General features: G+C 31.1%; 1 protein-coding gene across 1 annotated transcript in view; it reads right to left on the bottom strand.

Moving 5' to 3' along the window:
* LOC114325854 (pancreatic lipase-related protein 3-like) overlaps positions 1–17343 on the bottom strand; it is a 40921-nt gene extending 23578 nt beyond the window's left edge. Inside the window, exons 1-2 of the mRNA XM_028273988.2 lie at positions 17233–17343; positions 7092–7279 (exon numbers count right to left, since the gene is read on the bottom strand). Coding sequence (XP_028129789.1) covers positions 7092–7279; positions 17233–17287 — 243 coding nt within the window. The 5' untranslated portion in view covers positions 17288–17343. The remainder of the gene's footprint in view (positions 1–7091; positions 7280–17232) is intronic.
* Positions 17344–22426: the final 5083 nt, after the last annotated feature.

Genomic DNA, 22426 nt, shown 5'->3' with positions numbered 1-22426 from the left:
GCGAATGCCATATTGAAGTTTTTTATACGATTTATGAGTTTCTTACACTCAAATTTGTTTAAAGTGCTTAACTTTTTGGTAATAGACGAAAAAAGCGAAAATTTAGCGTTTTTTGATCTTCATTTGTTTATAACTATGTATATCATCAAAATCGGCTGCAGGAAACATATATTTTATTATTATAGATGTCCATACTACTCAAAAAATTTGGTTTCGGCCTGGAGGGGGATGTGTCACGAGAAAAATCTTATTTCTCTGGACTATAACGATCAAGTACTGACCCTAACTATTTAGTTTATAACTGCACATCTAGTTCTAACATACACATTAAATACTCGCCCCACTGTCTTATCCGAACGTAGTCAATCTTACATTTACTAATAAATATAATTCTTTTAATAGTTATAAATAAAATAAAAAATGACATAATGACAAGCACAGATTTGTTGGTTGTCTTACACCAACTATCTCATCACCCTCAAGAATTCCCAAATCCCATAAATTTATTTACTTTTGCTGCATCCTCCGTCTATACCACCATATCCCGTTAACATAACTTTAACAGAAACATCATGAAAATGAATACCGAGATAGTAGCTCCTTGTATCCGAATGTAAGTACGACACGTTTTAATTGCATGATTATATATGGCATACATCTGCCTGTGTTTGTGAGTTTGGGAACGTTTTTTTTACCACCCCCCGTTTTGCATGCATAGGCAGTTGTATGCTATTTAGCTATTTTTATGTACGTTATTCAACATTGGCTTGATCTTATGGATCTTTAGCATCTTTTGTAACCAGACACTGTTCTAACTCTGGTTTTTTATTTGTAGCATTTTGTAACTTGTTACCTTTGACCTGAAGATGCTCTACATATTTTAAAGAGCGAAACCGGTCGTCGGAAGTTATAATAAAGATTGAGAGTAAGTCTGACTTTTACTTCATTTAAAATTATAAAATTCGTTATCCTGAATTTTCTAAGACCTTTTGAATCTGTATCTCTAGTTCCGTCCCTCCTTGTGGAGTATTGGGAGCTTATGCGTTTCTTGGCCAAAAGGGTAAGATTGCTCACTGGCCGGGTCAGCGCATCTTCTTTTGTGTTTATTCTCTGGATAAACTGTGTACTAGTTCCTTTCATTCTTTTGTTTTTTTTTTGATTTGTTGTTGACTTCGCCCTATCTTAATCCAATGTTTTCCTGTTCTCATTTGTATTTTTTTCATGTGTTGTCTTTTTCCCTCCTCTCCAAGTGCTTGCTATGTTGTTTTTTATCTTGCCTCAAAATGTGGCCAATATATTTCCATTTTTTTCCCTGACTGCAGTAGATATGTTAGTTTGCTTTGTTCTTTCCCATAGTTTTGTATTAGTTATTCTGTTGGGGCAGTATATTTTCAGTATTCTTCGTAAATATTTGTTTACAAAATTTGTTTTTTAGTTGTAGCTGTAGTTTAAAAATTACGATTTTCTCAAAAGCATAAGTAAAAAATATCATCTTATTTTATTAGTTTAATTTTATTTATTTAATTATTTAATTTTATTAGCTCTTCATAAGTATTTTGGGCTTATTTCATTTTAAAATATTGTTTTTTTAGTCGCTAATGCGGCCCGATCGCCCGTCTTTCCATAAAAAACCTTCGTCATTAACAATTAAAAAATATATTTTAGAATAAAACAAAATATAAATTTTTATCAGGTTCCGATAGAAGTTGATTTAAACTTGAATTTAGGTACTTGACGATTTCGAAATTATGTTTAGTACTTGTGTTTTTGAGTCTTCAAAATCGTAATTTTTCGTTCTTTTTTCAGTTTGAAATTGTTTCTAACACGAAAACGATCAATTTAAGAGAAAAATTACAAAAAACCTTTTTTATTTCGAATGATCCAAAAAATCTAAAATAGTATCTGCCGGGTCAAAAAAATTTTAGTGGAATTTATAAAAAAACAAGCTGAAAATGCGAGCATTATCATAACAAAAACTTTGTTTATTTAGGTATTTAAATTCATAATAGGGAGAATTACTATTACGAAAAGTTGTTTAGAATTAAAAATTTTGTTTCAATTTGCAATTATATTATTCTAATTTAAATGTTGTGAACTATAAAGATACTTTACTCAAAATTCACATTTTTTATATACCTCATGTAAAATTAATAAAATTTTATATGTGATGGTTACATCATAAATCTTACACCATGAAGAGCTTTTTATGAAGAATAACTTTTCTTCATCAAATTAAAATGCAAGAGTTATAAATGAAAGTGATGATTTAAAATAAACCTTATTTTCGTTTTCAACACCATCAAAACCTTAGGTTAGACGAAAATTAGCCATTCACCACATCGTGGTCAGTATCTTGAGAAATAAGCGTTATCTTAAGAGTGCCACTCGTCTATAAAGTCACATAATTTTTTGGTATTGCATACTTTGACTTGAAATTTTCCAAAAAACTTCTCCATGAATTATATTTTATTCCTGTGTTGGTGAAAATTATAAACTAAAAAGTTTGTCACTCAACTTTTCTAAGTAAACCTGAAACTAACGAAATTTGACGACAAAATGTTTAAAAATTAACAGATCCTCTTTTAATTTGTCTAAACACTTTGAATAAAGCACATTGTTATTTAAATACATCAAAGATGACACAGTAAAATTTCAAAAGGAAATATTTACAGCGACCAAAGATACAGCGAGGTAAAGTCGAAAAATCACTAAAATCGATTTTTCGCATTTTTGCATAAAATTTCATTTTTTAAAATGTACCACCAAGTCTAGATAAAAATAAACTTCATATTCAGATTCAGCGGTATCGAAAATATAAAGAATCACCAAAATTGGTCATTCATCTTAAAGTTGATTTTCGTGGTCGGAGTAACGTAATTTTAGGAGTTGCTACCGCTCACCTAAAAATGGAGCAGTCTATTTATCATTAAATGGGGGGCCGTATACTCGTACAAACCTTTGTTGTTAATGAATTATTGCTTTCAAAATATACTCAAATTGTATTTTTAAACATCTTATTTATTTTATATAATAATTAAATTATTTTATTAATAGCTAATTTAAAATTTAGTTTGACATTCACGAAGTGTCAAACTTAAATGTAAATACCAAATAGCCTATGCTTTGATTAACAAATTTAGATTAAAGCTATCCTACTTACTAATAGCAGCGATTTCAGATGACGTTTAGTGTGTAGTGTATCAGAAGAAAATAAAAGGATTGTGACATCACATTTTAGACCTTGAGGTCAATTATCTCGAAGAAGGTTAGAGATATCGAAATTTCGTTTTCAGATTTGGATCCAGAAGACAAAACTACATGAGAATCCATCGATAAATCTGCTCTAAGTATTGCAGGAGCGGCAACGCAATAACACACAGACTTTGCGAATTTATAAACGAAATGTTTTCGTTGAGAATCATTTATAATTATTAATTAATTATTATAGTCTTGACAAAATTATATCGGGCACCCCTCATTTTTTATAATTTTTAACATACTAAATTACGTATCACAATAATGGTTATCCTTAAACAGATCTCTGAAGGTCGTTCTCATATCATATAGTAGTGAGGTATCTATATACTTCCTAGAATTGAAACAAAACAAAGATTTCGTAAAATTTGTAAACAGGAATTAGAATCGTTTGATTGATTGATTACTTGAACTATGTTTTAATCATAAATTACCCAGTATATAAACGTAATTAAAAAAAGAATGTGTGTGTACTTTGTACGCACGTAAGAAGTTATACTTCTATTATATATGATTTAAACGCAATTAATATATTTTATTTAAATATAAACTAATTTATACTTACTACTTCTCAAACATTTTTATTAAAACAGTGCCAAAAATTAAAATAATAAAAGAATAAAACACACACAAACACATTAAAAATGCCACAAATGATTTCTGAACATTAATTGTCGGAAAATTTTTTAACTAAATACGTGTTTTCTGAAAATAAAATTATATAATAAATATACTTACAATCATAAAATGTATAAAAAAATAAAAAAATAAAAGTTTCTAATTGGGGTTTGAACCAGCTTACCAGCGCGGTTGGTATTGGTGTTCATTCGCCTTAAATGCTTCGCCACGGAGACGATGTGTCATTACGTGTGAAGATCGACTAACTAAACGGATTAAACTTTTGACATTTTTGAATAAAATCACATTATTTTGATTTTGAATTAAAATTATTTAGAATTGAAAAAATACAACAAAACATAGAGTAAGAAAACAATATATTAGGTGAATATTGTTAGAAATTTTGATGGTAATCAAATTATGTAAATAAAAGTATTACATACTATGTATTTTGGTAGGTTCAAATAGGTAGGTCCTATGATACATTTCCAATTATTACGTACCTGTTGCTTTTAAAAACTATTTAAAAGTCACTACAATTATAATTTTTTTGTTTCTGTCCTCACAACAATAAAACTAATATATTATACATTTGTTTACCTTCATATTGAACAATTATTTATTATTGACAGATCATTTCAACACCCAATCAGAGCCCGTATAAAGACTAACACCATACTGTCGGTGTGCGCATGCGCACAGATTAATATAAATTCACCCTCAATCTCAATCGCGCCTAAAGGAGTATAACTTCAAAAATCTAGTTAATTATCTCTTTTAATTATATAATTAAAGAAATTATTATTATTTTTAAATTTTTGTTTCAACAATTTTTAATATGAATTAAAATTTTAAAAATTAATTTTTAGATAAGATAAATGAGGTCTTAAAAACTAATTTTATTAAGCAAAATTACTAAAAATTACAAAAAAAGTAGTAACCTTAATGAAACAATAATATGGAGAAATAAAAATATCGGAAAAGAAGTGGACGGCAGAATTTTCAAAACAGTCATCAAACCAATAATGACATACATGCCAGAAACACTGATACAGAAAGGCCAAAATGAATGCTAGAAACATCAGAGGTAAAAACCGTCCGAAAAATCGATAGTGAGACACTACCGGACAAAGCTAGAAGTGCAGATATACGACGGAGATGCAAGGTGGACAACATTAATAACTGGATAATAAACAGAAGAGTAGAATCGAATTTATATTTTTATATTGATAAATAGTAGTTAATTCAAATATGTGCTTAAAACCCAGATCATTTGATCTAAGCATGTTCTGACCTGTAAAATATTCTTGACCAATTTTAAATTTTCTACAAAGAAAAAATGTAACCATGAAACCATGAATAAAAAAATGAGACCAAATATAAAATAACAAATTTAAGCGAGAATTATGGCTGGCAATCGTTGTATCTTTGCCCTAAACAGCTTATTAAGAAATAAGAACATATCTAGAGGGGCTAAGATAAGAATATATAAGACAGTGTACAGTATTGCATGCCAGTGAAACATGGACAGATGAACAAATCCGAGCAAGCCATGCAGAAAATCCTAAGAAACATATTTGGCGGAAAGATATGGAATGGAATGTGGATAAGAAGACCAAATGTAGAGCTGGAGAGGATGTATGGTGAACCGAATATAGTAGGGATCATAAAATCACAAAGACTGAGACGGTTGGGACATATCCAAAGGATGCCAAATACAAGACTTCCCAAAAGAATACTACCGGGAGGAATAGGAGGAAAGAAGAAGAAAGGTAGACCTAAAACCAGATGGAAGAAAGATGTTGAAAGAGGCACAGAAGAACTTAAAATCACACATTGAAAAAATTAAGCAGCAAATAGAAGAGATTGGAAAGGAATAGTAAACCAAGCCATGGGCCTTGACCGCTAAACTATACAAGGTGTTTCATTAATAATTGGCCATATAATAACTGGAGAAACCTTAGCAGAAAATACGAAAATTTAACCTAAAGCACTTAAATAAAATGTGGTTCCTTACTGAGTTACAGGGTGTTTTATCTAAAAAATTAAAAATTATTTTTGCTCAGCATTTTAGAACTATTTGACGTATCCTTTTCATACTTGGCAGGAAGTATAGGTATTGTAGAAACTACTAAGTTATGTTAAAAAAGCGTTTCTGGTTGTTACCAGAGGCGTATGACAGGGGAAAGTGAATGGTTGACCCTTTCCAAATTCTACGCCACTGGCGGAATTGCTATTTTAGTTTAAATTTTGGATTCTCCAATATTTTCTATAAAAATAATATCCTCCTTATTCGTAACGATAAAGTCATTAGTTTTCGAGATTTTTGAAAGTAAAAATGAAACGACACGGTTATTTTGATTAATGTAGTGTGTCGCTTCATTTTTAATTTCAAATATCTCGAAAACTAATCATTTTATGGTTACGAATGAAGAGTATGTTATTTACGTTAAAAGTATTGGAAAATCAAAAAATTACACTAAAATAGCAATTTCATCAGTGGCGTAGAATTTGGGAAGGGTCAACCTGGCACTATCCCCTGTCGTACGCCTCTGGTAGTAGCTAGAAACGTTTATTTATCTTTATTTAGTAGGGTGTATAATACCTACACTTTATGCCAAGTATAATAAGGATATGCCAAACAGTTTTAAAGTACTGGCTACAAATAATTTTTAAATTTTAATCATATGAATCATATCATAAATTAATCAAAATAACTGTGCCGTTTCATATTTAACTTTAAATATCTCGAAAACTAATGACTTTATAATTACCAATATCATACCAGTATCATTACCTTATATCATTACCAGTATATTATTTATATAGAAAGTATTGGAGCACCTAAAAATGGCACTAAATAGTAATTCCTCCAGTGGCGTAGAATTTGAGTAAGGTCAACCATTCACTATCCCCTGTCGTACGCCTCTGCTAGTAGATAGTATTTTTTGTGTATCATAATTTAGTAGGGTGTATAGTAGTCGCACTTTCTGCCAAGTTTGAAAAGGATATGTCGAATAGTTTTAAAATGCTGAGCAAAAATAATTTTTAAATTTTAAGATAAAACACCCTGTAACTCAGTAAGGAACAACATTTTATTTAAGTGTTTTAGGTTAAATCTTCTTATTTTGTGCTAAGGTTTCTCCAGTTACTATATGGACAATTATTAATGAAACACCCTGAATATTATACAAAAAAATGTGGGTATTGGTACTTACCCTTTCTGCAGAAAACCCACTGGATCCTAATTGTGAAGTTTCTGACGTACTTACGGGAATATCATTTTGTGGTTTTTGTTGATCCCTAAAATATATTTTTACGTCATCTTCAGAAATTAGTGACAGTTTTGAGTTTATAGTAGCATCGTCAACACGCTGAGGATTGAGTGGAGTTTCCTCACCAAACGCTGAAATATAAGTTTTTATTACAAATCAAAAGAGAAAAAGTACAAAGTATATAAACCTGTTAGGATAGTTACCAGAGAATTAGATAATATTAAAGAAAATGGAAATATTAAACAAACTTAGATTCAAAAAAATAGATATAAACAAAGCAGCGCAAACCAGTAATAGAAATATAAAGATGCATACAAAAAAGGGTTCAATGAGGAATGCAAAATAAAACTGACGAACGAAATAAATTGAGATTTACCATAATACATAAAAAAGACCAGAGTAAAAAAGAAAATACAACGAGCACAGGAAATCAGTCAAAAGAATCACAAAATCCAATGAGATAATATCCAATAATCCAAAAGATAATAAAATACCATGGAGGTTAGGTTGAGATGTATAGAAGAAAGCTTTAAAAATACAGAAATTAGAAACTTTTATCAAGGGGATTGTAACGGAAGGGGAACTTAAGGGAACTTAATATACCTACAGGGTGTCCAGAAACTCTACCGACAAACGAAGACAACAGATTCCTCAGGTAATTTTAAGACAATTTAACCAAATTCACCTCCAGAACGCTTCTAGTTAGAAAAAAAAAATATGTACGCATATTTATCTTCCAGAGCTAAATCAATTCCATCCATTGCGAATTTATAGTACCGGTCATAGGTGTCCGTTTTGGGTAGGGCAACGGTTATTCTATCGCATAACTTTTTTATCTTTACACTTTAAGCATCTTTCACTTTGGATTATTAAATTGTGAGGTATGCTAGTACTAAAAGGTACTGTTGATTTAAGTCGGTAGGACACACCGTTTTCTAGAAAAATCGATTTAAAAATTTTTCGTCTCTTGAATTTGAAAAAAAAAATTGAACAAAATTTTGAAAAAAAAGGTATATTTTACTAACTTAAAGCAAGAGAAACTTTTACTACTAGAATACCTCATAATTTAATAATCTAGTGTCAAAAATGCTTAAAAATTAAAGACAAAAAAGTTATGCGATAAAATAAACGTTGACTTACCCAAAACCGACGCATATGACCGATGCTAGAAATTCGCAATTAATGAAATCGATTCATCTCTGGAATATAATTGAACGTACAAGTTTTCGTTTTTCTAAATATTTTTTTTTGGAATTTTTTTTTTATTTAAAAAACGAAAAATTTTCAAATAAATTTTTTTAGAAAACGGTGTATTCTATCGACTTAAAACAACTACCTGTTAGTACAAGAATACCTCACAATTTATTAATCCAGAGTCAAAAATGCTTAAAAGTTAAAGACAAAAAAGTTATGCGATAAAGTAACTGTTACCCTACCCAAAACGGACGCCTATGACCGGTACTAGAAATTTGCAATGGATGGAATCGATTTATCTCTAGAAGGTAAATATTTATACCAATTTTTGTTTTTCTAAATAGAAGCGTTCCGGAGGTATTTAAGAAAAACTAATTACCAGACGCCATCTTCAAATAGCTCTAGCTCCCTTAGGAAGCATTTTCGGACTAAGTGAATTAGGTTAAATTGTCTTAAAATTATCTAAGGAATCTCCTGTATCCGTTTGTCGGTAGAGTTTCTGGACACCCTGTATAATTAACTTATAACGGGAGGCGGCCAGCATATTGAGAGGGTAAAAAAATATACTTGGGAACGGTAATCACAGAAAATAACGACTATACTGCAGAAATAAGAGTGAGAATTGAAAAAGCACGTGCCAATTTCGTGGAAATGGAAAAGATTTTATGCAGAAAAGATTTGACATTGGCCCTAAGATTAAGACTAATTAAATGTTATGTACACAGTGTGTTTTACTACGGAGCAAAATCATAGACATTAAATCAAAATGCAATAAATCCACTTAATGCTTTTGAAATGTAGATATTTAGAAGAATTTTAAGGATTTCATGGGTAGATAGTCACGAATAAACGGGGAGTCCCCGAAATAGTTTGTTCCTTAAAAGTATAGGTAGAAGGCACCATGTAGAGCAAAAAAGTCTTATAAAAGTTTTTTCTAAACTCAACCGTTTGGCCAAAAAACGAAAATACATTTTGGTATGCAAATTGAAATCTGGCAACTATGAATACAAAATCTAAAGATAGATACAGTACAATTCAAGAATAGTTGCCCAATGGGCCTTTAGTATTTACATTAAACCCTGTTTTCCTCCTCAACAAACAAACAAATTCTGGTTTGGTTTGATTTTCACACATAGGGTGGTATAACTATTTTGCAGGTGTCTACTGTCTGACCTACATTGCTGATGTAAATTACCTAGTCACAAACAGTTCTTGTATAGTGATGTCAGATTAGTTTATTTTATGAAAATTAAAGTTCGGTTATATGAAGAACAATGTATTTTTTTTGGAAACGGTTAACTATGTTATAGGACTTTTTTTGTTATATATTGTGTATTATATCCATACCTAAAAGGAACGATTATTTTCGGGAACCCTGTAAAGTGTTAAGGAGAATTGGCAGAGAGGGGAAAATTGAAAACACCATAAAAGAAAGGAATGGCAATATCTTTGACATGTGATGAGAGACGAAAGGTATACCATTGCGAGACTTTTAATTCAAGGAAAAATAGGGGATAGGAGAAGTGTAGGAAAGAGACACGATTCCGGGTTGAGGAACCTGAGAGAATAGTTTGGTTGCAGCTCAAGGCAACTATTCAGAGCAGCTGCCTCGAAGGTCAAAATAGCCATGATGCTTGCCAACCTTTGGGTTCGCGAAGATGGCACTTAATGAAGAAGAGCAAGGAGTGAAATATGAGAAAACTGAGATCCAAAGAAAACCTTACAAAGCAAAAATTGAAGTTTAGAAATTGGCGAAAAAATACTAAATTTGACAGAAAAAATACGAGTACTTTTAAGAGCTTTTAAATCAAATACCCCTAACAGAATATGAAGAAAAAGAACTGAAGGAGAATACCGATCAAGAACGAACAGAGGAAAGAGCGTCTAATGAAAAAGAAATAATATGGAAACGAAAGAAAAATGCCAGCCCAGGAAATGATAAAGTAACAACTGAAATGTTTAAGTATTGAAGATTAGTACTAATTAAGCATATTATATATTTGCAAAAATTGCTGACAGAAATATAGGAACCATACCGAAAGAACGGACCAAAGCCCCACTATACCTAATTAAAATGTGGATTCAAAAGAGGACGGAGAACAGTAGATGAAATTTTTTTGTTGCATAAAATATATAAACAAAAAGCTACGAATATGGAAAAACTATAATGAGATTCCATATACATCGAATTTAAACAAGATTTTAACGGAGTAAAACGGAAGGAAACATACAAGGCACGACGTGAAAAGGGAATTAGTGAAATATTGGTAAGCATGATAAAAGTAAAATGCAGTAAAACAGGGAATATGGTTAAAATAAATGGAAAAGAAAGAAATAAGATTGAAGTCAGTGAAAAGGTGCGACAAGTGGATCCACTGCCATCACTGTTGTTTGTTATCCTGCTTGAAATTGTCGCCAAAGCAGAAATTCAAAACACTAGAAGTAAAAGGAAGAAAAAAAGGGACATACATAATCGAAGAACAGACCAAATATATGAAATGGACAAAACTAGAATATATACAATAACAATACCACACACTAACCGCAGAAGAAAAATATATGACATATAAAACAACATAGGTAATGTTACTCTATATCCCACCAGACTGAAAACAATGAGAAACTTCTCTGGTTACACCTCCGACGCTTCTACAATTTGTAAGCCATAACGGATGATGAGACTAATATATACAATAACAATACCACACACTAACCGCAGAAGAAAAATATATGACATATAAAACAACACAGGTAATGTTACTCTACATCCCACCAGAGTGAAAACAATGAGAAACTTCTCTGGTTACACCTCCGAGGCTTCTACAATTTGTAAGCCATAACGGATGCTGAGACTAAGGAAGATGAGGGAATTTTAAAATTTATAATTCACGTCCCATATGCTCAGCGCGGTAAAGTTCCAACGAGAATGGTTCCCTTTGTACTCCAATCAGAGTAAACATATAAATCAAAAATGAATAACCATTTTCAATTTCGTAGCAAAACGAAAATAACGCTGCATTATATTCTAGTCCAATCAGAGAGTGCAGCAAGCACCTCTACCGGTTTCGAAACCTATTAGCCTCTCATCAGGAGGCACATATGCTGCTCTCTCTGATACAACCAAAACAAACCCCGGCGTGCAGTCACGGATTGCAACGAAAGAAATGGCATAGATGCCCTAGAGGCAACTTCTAGCAAAAGACTAAGTTTTCAATCTAGTGGCATATAAAACAACATAATGTTACTCTACATCCCACCAGACTAAAAACAATGGGAAACTTCTCTGGTTACACCTCCGAGGCTTCTACAATTTGCAAGCCAGGAGGTGTAACCAGAGAAGTTCCCATTGTTTTCAGTCTGGTGGGATGTAGAGTAACATTATATTGGTTTATATGCCATTAGATTGAAAACTTAGTCTTTTGCTAGCAGTTTCCGCTAGGGCATCTATGCCATTTCGTTCGTTGCAATCTGTGACTGCACTCCGGGGTTTGTTTTAGTTGGATCAGAGAAAGCAGCATATGTGCTTCCTGATGAGAGACTAATAAGTTTCGAAACCGGTAGAGGTGCTTGAGGGAATATCATCACAGACAGAAATCAAGAAATCAGCATATGGACAAAATTCATACAGGAACTCTTTGATGATACTAGATCCGAGCAACCTCCATCCTACACTTGTGATGACCACTTACCAATCATATCAGATGAAGTGGAAAGAGCAATATCACAACTAAAAGATGGCAAAGCTCCTGGACCTGACAATGCATATGCTGAACTCATAAAATTATTTAACACCGACTGTACTTAACGCCTAACCAAAATATTTAACGACATATATTTAAGCGGAGTACTACCAAAAACAACGTTGAAGTCGACGTTTGTTGCTTTACCAAAGAAAACAAAGTCCATATCCTGCAGTGATTTCCGAACCATTAGCTTAATGAGCCATATTTTAAAACTATTTCTAAAAATTATACATCAAAGGATATATAGACTGTGCGAAGAAAAAATCAGCCGAACACAGTTTGGTTTTCGAAATGCAGTGGGTACAAGAGAGGCTCTATTTAGTATACAAGTGCTATTTCAACGATGTAGAGACGTAAATTGCGATATTTATGCATGTTTCATTGATTACCATAAAGCGTTCGATACAGTAAAGCACGACAAGCTGATGGAGATATTAACCTATATTGGAATTAACACCTGTGATTTAAGGATTATCAGCAATCTCTACTGGAATCAAACATCCGCTATCCGGTCAGAGGCAGGAGAATCCGACGATATCAAAATCAAACGTGGGGTCCGTCAGGGATGTATACTATCCCCACTGCTGTTTAACATCTACTCTGAGGAAATCTTTCAAGAAGCAGTGGATGATGTTGAGGCTGGAATTCGAATTAACGGAGAATGTATCAATAACATAAGATACGCAGATGACACTGTGGTATTCGCTGACAGTTCTGAAGCCCTGCAGGAGTTAATGAACAGAATCGCGGAAGTCAGTCAGAGATACGGACTTTCACTAAACACTAAGAAAACAAAATGTATGATTATCTCTAAGAACAAACAGCAATTTGGACGAATCAGTGTGAATGGTCAACAAATAGAAAGAGTAAAAACATATACCTACCTTGGTACGAACGTCAATGAAAATTGGGACCATTCTATAGAAGTCAAATGTAGGATAGAGAAAGCAAGATCTGCATTTCAAAAAATGTCCAAGTTGTTCAAATGTCATGATTTGTCGATACTCAGAAAAGTCAGATTACTACGATGTTATATCTTTCCTATACTGTTGTACGGAGTTGAGTCGTGGACTCTCACAGACGCCACCTGCAAGAAAATTGAGGCTTTTGAGATGTGGCTTTATCGTCGAATCCTGAAGATATCTTATACCGACCACATTACTAACGAGGGTGTTTTGCTGAGAAGGCAAAAAGAAAAAGAGCTGTTAATCAGAATAAAAACAGCCAAAATCGAATACCTCGGTCACATCATGAGGAACAGTGAAAGATATGGACTGCTGCAACTGGTCTTACAGGGAAAAGTAGAGGGAAAGCGAGGACCAGGAAGGCGAAAAATTTCGTGGCTGAAAAATCTACGTACGTGGTTCAACACAACCACTACAAATCTTTTCAGAGCAGCAGTGTGCAAAGTACAGATTGCCATGATGGTCGCCAACATCCGAAACGGATAGGCACTACAAGAAGAAGAAGAAGAGGTGCTGGCTGCACTCTCTGATTGGACTAGAATATGATGCGGCTGTATTTTCGTTTTGCAACGAAATTAAAAATGGTTATTCATTTTTTATTTATATTTTTAATCTGATTGGAGTATGAAGGAAACCATTCTCGTTGGAACTTTACCGCGCTGAGCAGATGAGACCCGAATTATAAATTGTAAAATTCCGTCATCTTTCTTAGTCTCAGCATCCGGCTTGCAAATTGTAGAAGCCTCAGAGGTGTAACCAGAGAAGTTTCCCATTGTTTTCAATCTGGTGGGATGCAGAGTAATATTATGTTGTTTTATATGCCATTAGATTGAAAACTTAGTCTTTTGCTAGCAGTTGCCGCTAGGGCATCTATGCCATTTCGTTCGTTGCAATCCGTGACTGCACGCCTGGGTTTGTTTTGGTTGGATCAGAGAGAGCAGCATATGTGCCTCCTGATGAGAGATTAATAAGTTTCGAAACCGGTAGAGGTGCTTGCAGCACTCTCTGATTGGACTAGAATATGATCCGGCTGTATTTTAGTTTTGCAACGAAATTGAAAATGGTTATTCATTTTTGAAAAATATATGAATTTGAAGAAGTATAAAGATTCCAGTACCTAAGAGCGACGTTCTCACTGATACCAAGTATGAAGGAAGAAATAGAATCAAGCATTATGGCTGGTAACTGTTGCATCTTTGCTCTAAACAGGTTATTAAGAAGTAAAAACATATTTAGAAAGCCTAACATAAGGATATACAGTGATGAGCACGCTAATAACCGGCAGAATAGCTCAAAAGATAGAAAATATAATACATTACGAAACAAAAAGAGATGAAACTAGTGGAGGAGGAAATTAGCGTTATAAACGTGTTAATTAACATTATACTACATGGTTTACCACCTTTAGACGTCTGTGACAGAAGTATTTTATAAAATTCTACTGTCACAGTAACAGTAGTTGTCATACTCATCTGATACGTCTAAAGGTGGGAAACTATATAATTTAATGTTATTTTAGACGTTTATAACGATAATTTCCACCTACACTAGGTTCATCTCTTTTTGTTTCGCAATGTATTATTAGACCAAGCCGCATCTGTAAAAATATTAGTACATTTGGACGTTGAGAGGTGACTCAACTTTTTTTGCAGAAATTGCTTGAAAATAAATCAAATAATAATATTTGAGTTATCCTCGCTCTCAAAAAGGTCTGGAACATTGTTTAAATAATCAAAATGTCAAAAATTGAAGGAAAAATTCGATTTTTTCTTCGTTTTTTGATTATAACTTTAAAACTATTCATTTTCGAGAAAAGTTGTACTGACATAAAAGTTGCGTAATTAAATTTCCTACAATATAAAATTGGTTGAAAATTTAAAAAATAGTCACCCTTGTTGCAAAATAACAATAATTGTGAAAAAAACATACAAAAACAAGTATTCGCCTTATACGTTTTTCAACCATTTATGCTACACCTAGGACCTTCATATTTCACCGTGAAAAACTATATGATACAGTAAAATAACACTGTATATTTCATTAAGATCGGTTCAATAGATTTTGCAAAATAAATTTTGAAATCCAGCTTTCGTAAAAAAAATCATTTTTTCAAAATGTTACAGGACTGAAAATAAAGCAGATAGCAAGTTGAAAATTTTTTTGCGTATAGAAGTGTACTGTACCTTTCATTTGCAATTTTGCAAAATTAAAATCGATTAACACCACGGCGTCAGGAATTTTTTTAAAATAAACTTTAATTATTTGTGCTACGCGCAGGACAGCGGATAGTTTGTTTTGATTGGGCATTCCAATGACTTTGATAATGATTGATACATTTTAATTTTTATTACATTTCGATATAAATAAATAAATTGTTTATTGCAAAATAAAAACACATACTCTATATTTTGAAATAACACTTTTATTAGCAAAAACTTTTTTTGTTAATATATTTTAACTTAAATAATAAAAGTTTATTATTTTTAAACATATGCAATTGTTTAAACAATATTTCACAAACAATAATAAAATTAGTTTGATTTTTGTGGAATTAAAATATTAAAATACAACAAAATATAGAGTAAGAACATAATATATTAGATAAAGGTTAGAAGAAATTTTGGTGGGAATCAACTTGTGTGAATCGAACACCAAAAATTTTCTGACGCCGTGGTAATTAATCGATTTTAATTTTGAAAATTGCAAATGAAAGATACAGTACACTTCTATAAGCAAAAAAAAATTCAACTTGCTATCTGCTTTATTTTCAGTCCTGTAACATTTTGAAAAAATGATTTTTATTGCGAAAGCTGGATTTCAAAATTTATTTTGCAGAATCTATTAAACCGATCTTAATGAAATTTACAGTATTGTTTTACTGTATCATAAAGTTTTTCTGGGTGAAATATGAAGGTCCTAAGTGTAGCATAAATGGTTGAAAAACGTAAAATGCGAATACTTGTTTTTGTATGGTTTTTTTCGCAATTATCGCTATTTTGCAACTAGGGTGACTATTTTTTAAATTTTTAACCAATTTTATGTTATAGGAAATTTAATTACGCAACTTTTATGTCAGTACAACTTTACTCGGAAATGAATACTTTTAAAGTACTCTTAAAGTTTATAGTGAATAATCAAAAAACGAAGAAAAAATCGAATTTTTCCTTCAATTTTTGACATTTTGATTATTTAAACAATGTTCCGGACCCTTTTGAGAGGGAGGATAACTCAAATATTATTATTTGATTTATTTTCAAGCAATTTCTGCAAAAAAATTTGAGTCACCTCTCAACGTCCGTATCAAAACCGATGCGCCCTAGACTATATGTTTTCCATCTTTTGAGCTATTTTGCCGATTATTAGCGCGCTCATCACTGTATAAGACAATAGTAAGACCTATAGCATTATGTGCCAATGAAACATAAATAATGAATACATCCGAACAAGTCATACTTAAGTGTAGAAAGAAATGTCGTCAGAAAATATTTGGAAGAAAGCTATGGAATATAATGTGGATAAACACACCAAATATAGAACTAGATAAGGGAACATAAAATTACAAAAAGTAAGATGCTTGGGGCATATTCAATGGGTGCTAAATACGAGACTACCCAAAAGAATACTAACGGGAGGAAGAGAAGAAAAGAAGAAGAAAGGTAGGCCGAAAACCAGGTGAAAGAATGATGGCGAAAAGCATATAGAAGATATTAAAATCTCTAGTTATAAAAAATAAAGCAAGAAAAAGAAAGAAAGTGGAAAAGAATAGTTAAACAATCCATGGGCTTTCTAGGTCTGGAGCTAGAAAAAACCATCTCCTTTTCAACTGAACTCTCAATTGATATCTAGTGATGAACAAACTCAGCTACATTACTTTAAAATCAATAGACACAATGCCATTAGTAAAAACTTGAAACTAATGTACAATCTGCGGCAATTGGATAGTTTACAGCTATACATATCTAGTAGCTATTTTTTTATTTTGGCCTCGTTCAAATGCACTTTTTACTCCAAAGTGACGTAAGTTACCAGTGATGGACCGATAATATGTTAATTAAAATTAAAAAATCAAAATAAATGGTAAATAAATAAATCAAAAGATAAATCAAAATAAATGTAAAAATGAGTGGCAAACTATTCAGCAGCAGCAGATGTACATAAGGAATAATAAATTATAAAACTTACATGTACTTATTATTATAAGAGCATAGAGCAACACTCGAGCTAGCAAAGTTTTCATACTGAAGAATTACTTCAATAGTTGTGTACACAGTTAAAAAGTAGTTTATATATAGCGTTAAATTGGTAATAGGTAAACTGATAAAATGTTTGCATTAATATTAAACAAAAAAAATGTTAAATACGTGCAGTATTTAAAAGCAAATTTCTTGTATGTACATTACCTATCCTACAAAACAAAAAAAAAACACAATAAAACTAACATTGTCGGAAGTTATTCTCATGTGAAATTTTAATAATGTGTACTTACTATGCTTAAAGAGAATTAACTACAATTTGAGATAAAATACGTTTATTTTGACGTTTCTATTTCCACTTCAGAAATTGTTCTTGAAATACATCGTTCTCGAAATGTAAACACAATTTTTACTTTTTTTCTTAAATTCTTTTAGATTAATGGATTGTGTACCCGTATAAACATGTTACCGTGTAAGAAACCGCTGAAAACTTTTGTTTTCTATCCTCTCCACAAAATGTATTACAATTTATATTAACGTCAGCGGTTTCGGTAGATAGCTTTTCTCAAGTAGTGATGTATTTTTACTAAGTGTTACATATGAATTTTTTTCATTAATTAATTTCCTTATTCTCTAATTAAAAAAAGCTTACGGCCTTTATTTTGAATGTGGAAAATTTGAAATTCATCGCTAAAAGAATGAATATTATCTAGAAGGTGAAGTGCGTAAGTAGCATTTCTTTTTCTATTATTTAAAATTCTTGTGTGTTCTGATATACGTTTGTTAAAGTTTCTACCAGTTTGGCCGATGTAAGTTTTAGGGCAGACACCATAATAATATGTCAGTTTATAGACACCACTGTGTAAGTGCTTTTTCTTTTGTTTTTTGTTGTTGTTAATATATTCGATTAGATTATTGTTTGTTCTGAAAGATGGTGTTAGTACTTTCTTCGTATGTCTTTTACCTGAATATGTAGTCGAACAAAAGGTATTGGATTGTTCCTGTGGTGGTGCAAAAAGTAATTTTAGGGCTTTCTTATGAAATTCTTGGTTTAAAATTTTGTTGATTGTTTATTCGTTGTATCCATTGATTACTGCTATTTGCTTAATGATATTCAATTCTATCGTGAAGTTATTTTTTACCATGAGAATTTCTGTTAATCTATTTAACATACTATGGTAGGCTGGTAATTAATGATGATTAGGATGGGATGATGAATTATGTATAGTTATGCCGGTATGCGTTTATGAAATACGAATAACTCATGTTTGCTTTCAAGCAGAAGCAATCTTTTTATTAAATTTCATTGACACTTTTGAATAAGTAAATATAAAAATAAAAAGTTCAAGTTTGCTTTTCATTTTTTCCTTCCTTGTTATTTTATTAAAAGGTGTCTAAAAACCATATTTGATAGTTTAAACATTTAATACAACAGAAAAAAATACAAGACATACATAACTTAATGCATATGTGTAGTACATTGGACAGGACCATACATATGTATCAAGAACATTTTTTCTGAGAAATTATGATGAAATCCTAGTTAAATTTGAGACACCCATACGGTTGTTAATTTGTTGAGAATATGAAAGTAGCTAGCAGAGTTTCTTGTAGGGATATTATCTGCTTTCATTTTGTATCTTTCTTCTTAATCAAAGGGTACACAACACAGTCACAGCAACTCGCTGTGCACTGATTATAAAATATGCGGTAAAATAAAGATGAGGTACTGAAAAGAATATTGAAAGGTTTATGATTATTTATATATTCAGTATAAATGATACAGCCTTGCAAACATTATTCATAATGTCGTTCCCGACAAAACAAATGTTGAAGATACCCTCTGGCACAAGAAACTTTAATTCTAGTCCACAATTCCGGAATGTCAGATGCTGGATCGGTCTACCCCCTTCAGCTTTCCCCATATGTACGCATCAGGTGGCGTTAAGTCTGGTGAGTGGGGATCCCCCAAAATGATCGGACAGTATTCGAAGAGACTCCCTGGCCGTGTGACAGGTTGCCCCGTCCTGCTGAAACCCTTGTTGATTCTAAGCTTGGATCTTGTTCGCGACCTTTTCCGTATGGACATTCACTTACATTATAATGACGTTCGGAAGCCACTCAGTAGGTTTCGGCGCATGACACATACACATTTGAGGCATACACATTTCAGTACTGTTTATTGTGCCGCATACCGTATAATACTGATACATATAATCAAACGATCCATATCTAAATAATTCGTTAAAGGATTTGGTAGATTTCGGTGGCGCCCAAAATCCCGAGAGCCAAAATCAAAATGCAACCATCCTCGCATAAGTAAAAATTCCGACCACTACATTTTGAATATTTATTTTTTCCTTTTTAAATACAATACCAAATCATATTATAGAGTATTGAAATTGAAAAATTATTACTTACTAATAAGTATGGGTACTAATTTATTATTATGTATTTTTAAAGAAAAAATTATTTAAACACTTCATTTATAATATAAAAGCTATACTTACTGATATGGAAGGTTGTAAGTGACATGATAATATATATTATATGAAAGTAAACTTGAATTCAGGATTTGATTATACATATATTATTGGACTATATATTGGCAAAAAAAAATAATCTAATTCATATACCCACGTTAGAAATTTTATTTAGAAAATAAGTTCATATTAAATGGTAAATATTTTTAGGCTATTGATTATATTCAAAATAAGATAGCTAAAAAGAACTACAACGTTACCGGAGTTTTATTATTTCATATGGTCAATGGACATGTATATATGAAAAAACCGCGGAGTGCTACCATTTAAAGGGGTGCGTTTTTGAGAAATACGTGAATTAGTCCCTGGGCACAAGTTACATTAGGGTGAGTTCTATGCACTTTTGGTACAAACGTATCTACATAATAATTGTTCCTGCTTAAATTTCCTATCTAAATATCACTTTTTAAAGTCAATCATACTTTTTTTACAAAAATATATTCAAAAGAAAAAGCACAAAGAAACCCAAAAGAAAGAAATTTTGTTTTTCGTCCTATAACTTTTGTCCACGAGGATATAGGTATAGACATTGCTTTACAGAAAAAAAACCTAGATACATATTTCTTCTTTAAAATGTTGTTTAGTAGAGGTAATTCACTCACAGCAATTTTGGGCAATTTTCCTAGTTATTTCGCAAATATTTTTCTGTAACTTTTTGCTACGTAACTTTAGGTATATGGTTTACTATATATGGTATTATGGTTTAAAATGGTCTACTATATAACGTTGTACGACTTTTCTTAAAGAGATTATGGTTTTTTAAGGTTTTATACTTTTAACGATTTTTTTTAAATATAATATAAAAATAAAATAATATTATTATATAATATATTATATATTATATATTATATATTATATATTATATATTATATATTATATATTATATATTATATATTATATATTATATATTATATATTATATATTATATATTATATATTATACATTATATATTATATATTATATATTATATATTATATATGATATAATATAAAAAAATATTATTTTTTACATTTTTTACGATTATTTTTGAAATTTCTCATAACTTTTTTTCTTGTACATGAATATACTATACAGAGAGAGTCTGTAAAGTGGAATAAATTCAATATCTCAAATACTAATTGTTTTTTTGGAAAATGCTCAGACCCGTCGATTAGTATTTCAAATTGTCCTTTTTGACATTCAATAATAATGTATACAGGGTGTCCCAATTTAGAGATATGACGTCATCGTCGATTTTCTTAAATGGCAACACTGTCATTTTGATAGCTAATTTGATAGGGTTTGTAAAGTTATACATAACTGCAAAATATCAAATTTTTATTCTCTACCATTTACAAGATAATAGAAAATAACAAAGTTATATCTGTAATTTGGAATATATTCAATAATTAAAATACTAACTGTTTTTTTGAAAAATGCTAGACTCGTCGATTAGTATATCAAATTGTCCTTTTTGACATATAATAATAATGTATACAGGGTGTCCCAATTTAGAGATATGACGTCATCGTTGATTTTCTTAAATGGCAACACTGTCATTTTGATAGCTATTTTGATAGGGTGTGTAAAGTTATACACAACTGCAAAATTTCAAATTTGTATTCTCTACCATTTAGATGATAATAAAAAATAACAAAGTTATGAAAAAGAAGTAATCAACTAATAATTGAATTTAATTATTTCAATAAATTAAGCAAAAACTCATAATGTTGCCCTCAATTATTGTTAAATTGTCAATGGGCAACGTTATGAGCATTTGCTTAATTGAAATAAATAAATTCAATTATTATTTGATTACTTCTTGTTCTTCATAACTTTGTTATTTTTTATTATCTTGTAAATGGTGGGGAATAAAATTTTGAAATTTTTCAGATGTGTATAACTTTACACACGCTATCAAAATAGCTATCAAAATGATAGTGTTGCCATTTAAGAAAATCAACGATGACGTCATATCTCTAAATTGGGACACCCTGTATACATTATTATTATATGTCAAAAATGACAATTTGATATACTAATCGACGGGTCTGAGCATTTTTCAAAAAAACAGTTAGTATTTTAATTATTGAATATATTCCAAATTACAGATATAACTTTGTTATTTTCTATTATCTTGTAAATGGTAGAGAATAAAAATTTGATATTTTGCAGTTATGTATAACTTTACAAACCCTATCAAATTAGCTATCAAAATGACAGTGTTGCCATTTAAGAAAATCGACGATGACGTCATATCTCTAAATTGGGACACCCTGTATACATTTTTATTGAATGTCAAAAAGGACAATTTGAAATACTAATCGACGGGTCTGAGCATTTTCCAAAAAAACAATTAGTATTTGAGATATTGAATTTATTCCACTTTACAGACTCTCTCTGTATATTGCTCAATAAAGAGGGCTTACTTTCTGTACTTTAAAATGGTGTATCATCTATATTTAAATATGTAATGGAAACCGAGTGATTCTTTGATATTTTTTTACCTGTATTATTTAAAATTATTTCTTTTACAAAAATTACATAAACATTAGTCTTAGAAAACATCACTTTAGTTAAAATTATTTAAACGTTGACATTTAAAAAATTTTCAAAATCAAAGTCCATCTCTTCGTTAGCATTAGCTTCAATATCTTCCTC

The sequence above is a fragment of the Diabrotica virgifera genome, chromosome 3 (assembly GCF_917563875.1).
Source record: "Diabrotica virgifera virgifera chromosome 3, PGI_DIABVI_V3a".
Classification (NCBI taxonomy): domain Eukaryota; kingdom Metazoa; phylum Arthropoda; class Insecta; order Coleoptera; family Chrysomelidae; genus Diabrotica; species Diabrotica virgifera.
The sequence above is the reverse complement of the archived record's forward strand: the minus strand, read 5'-3'. Positions and strand labels throughout refer to the sequence as shown.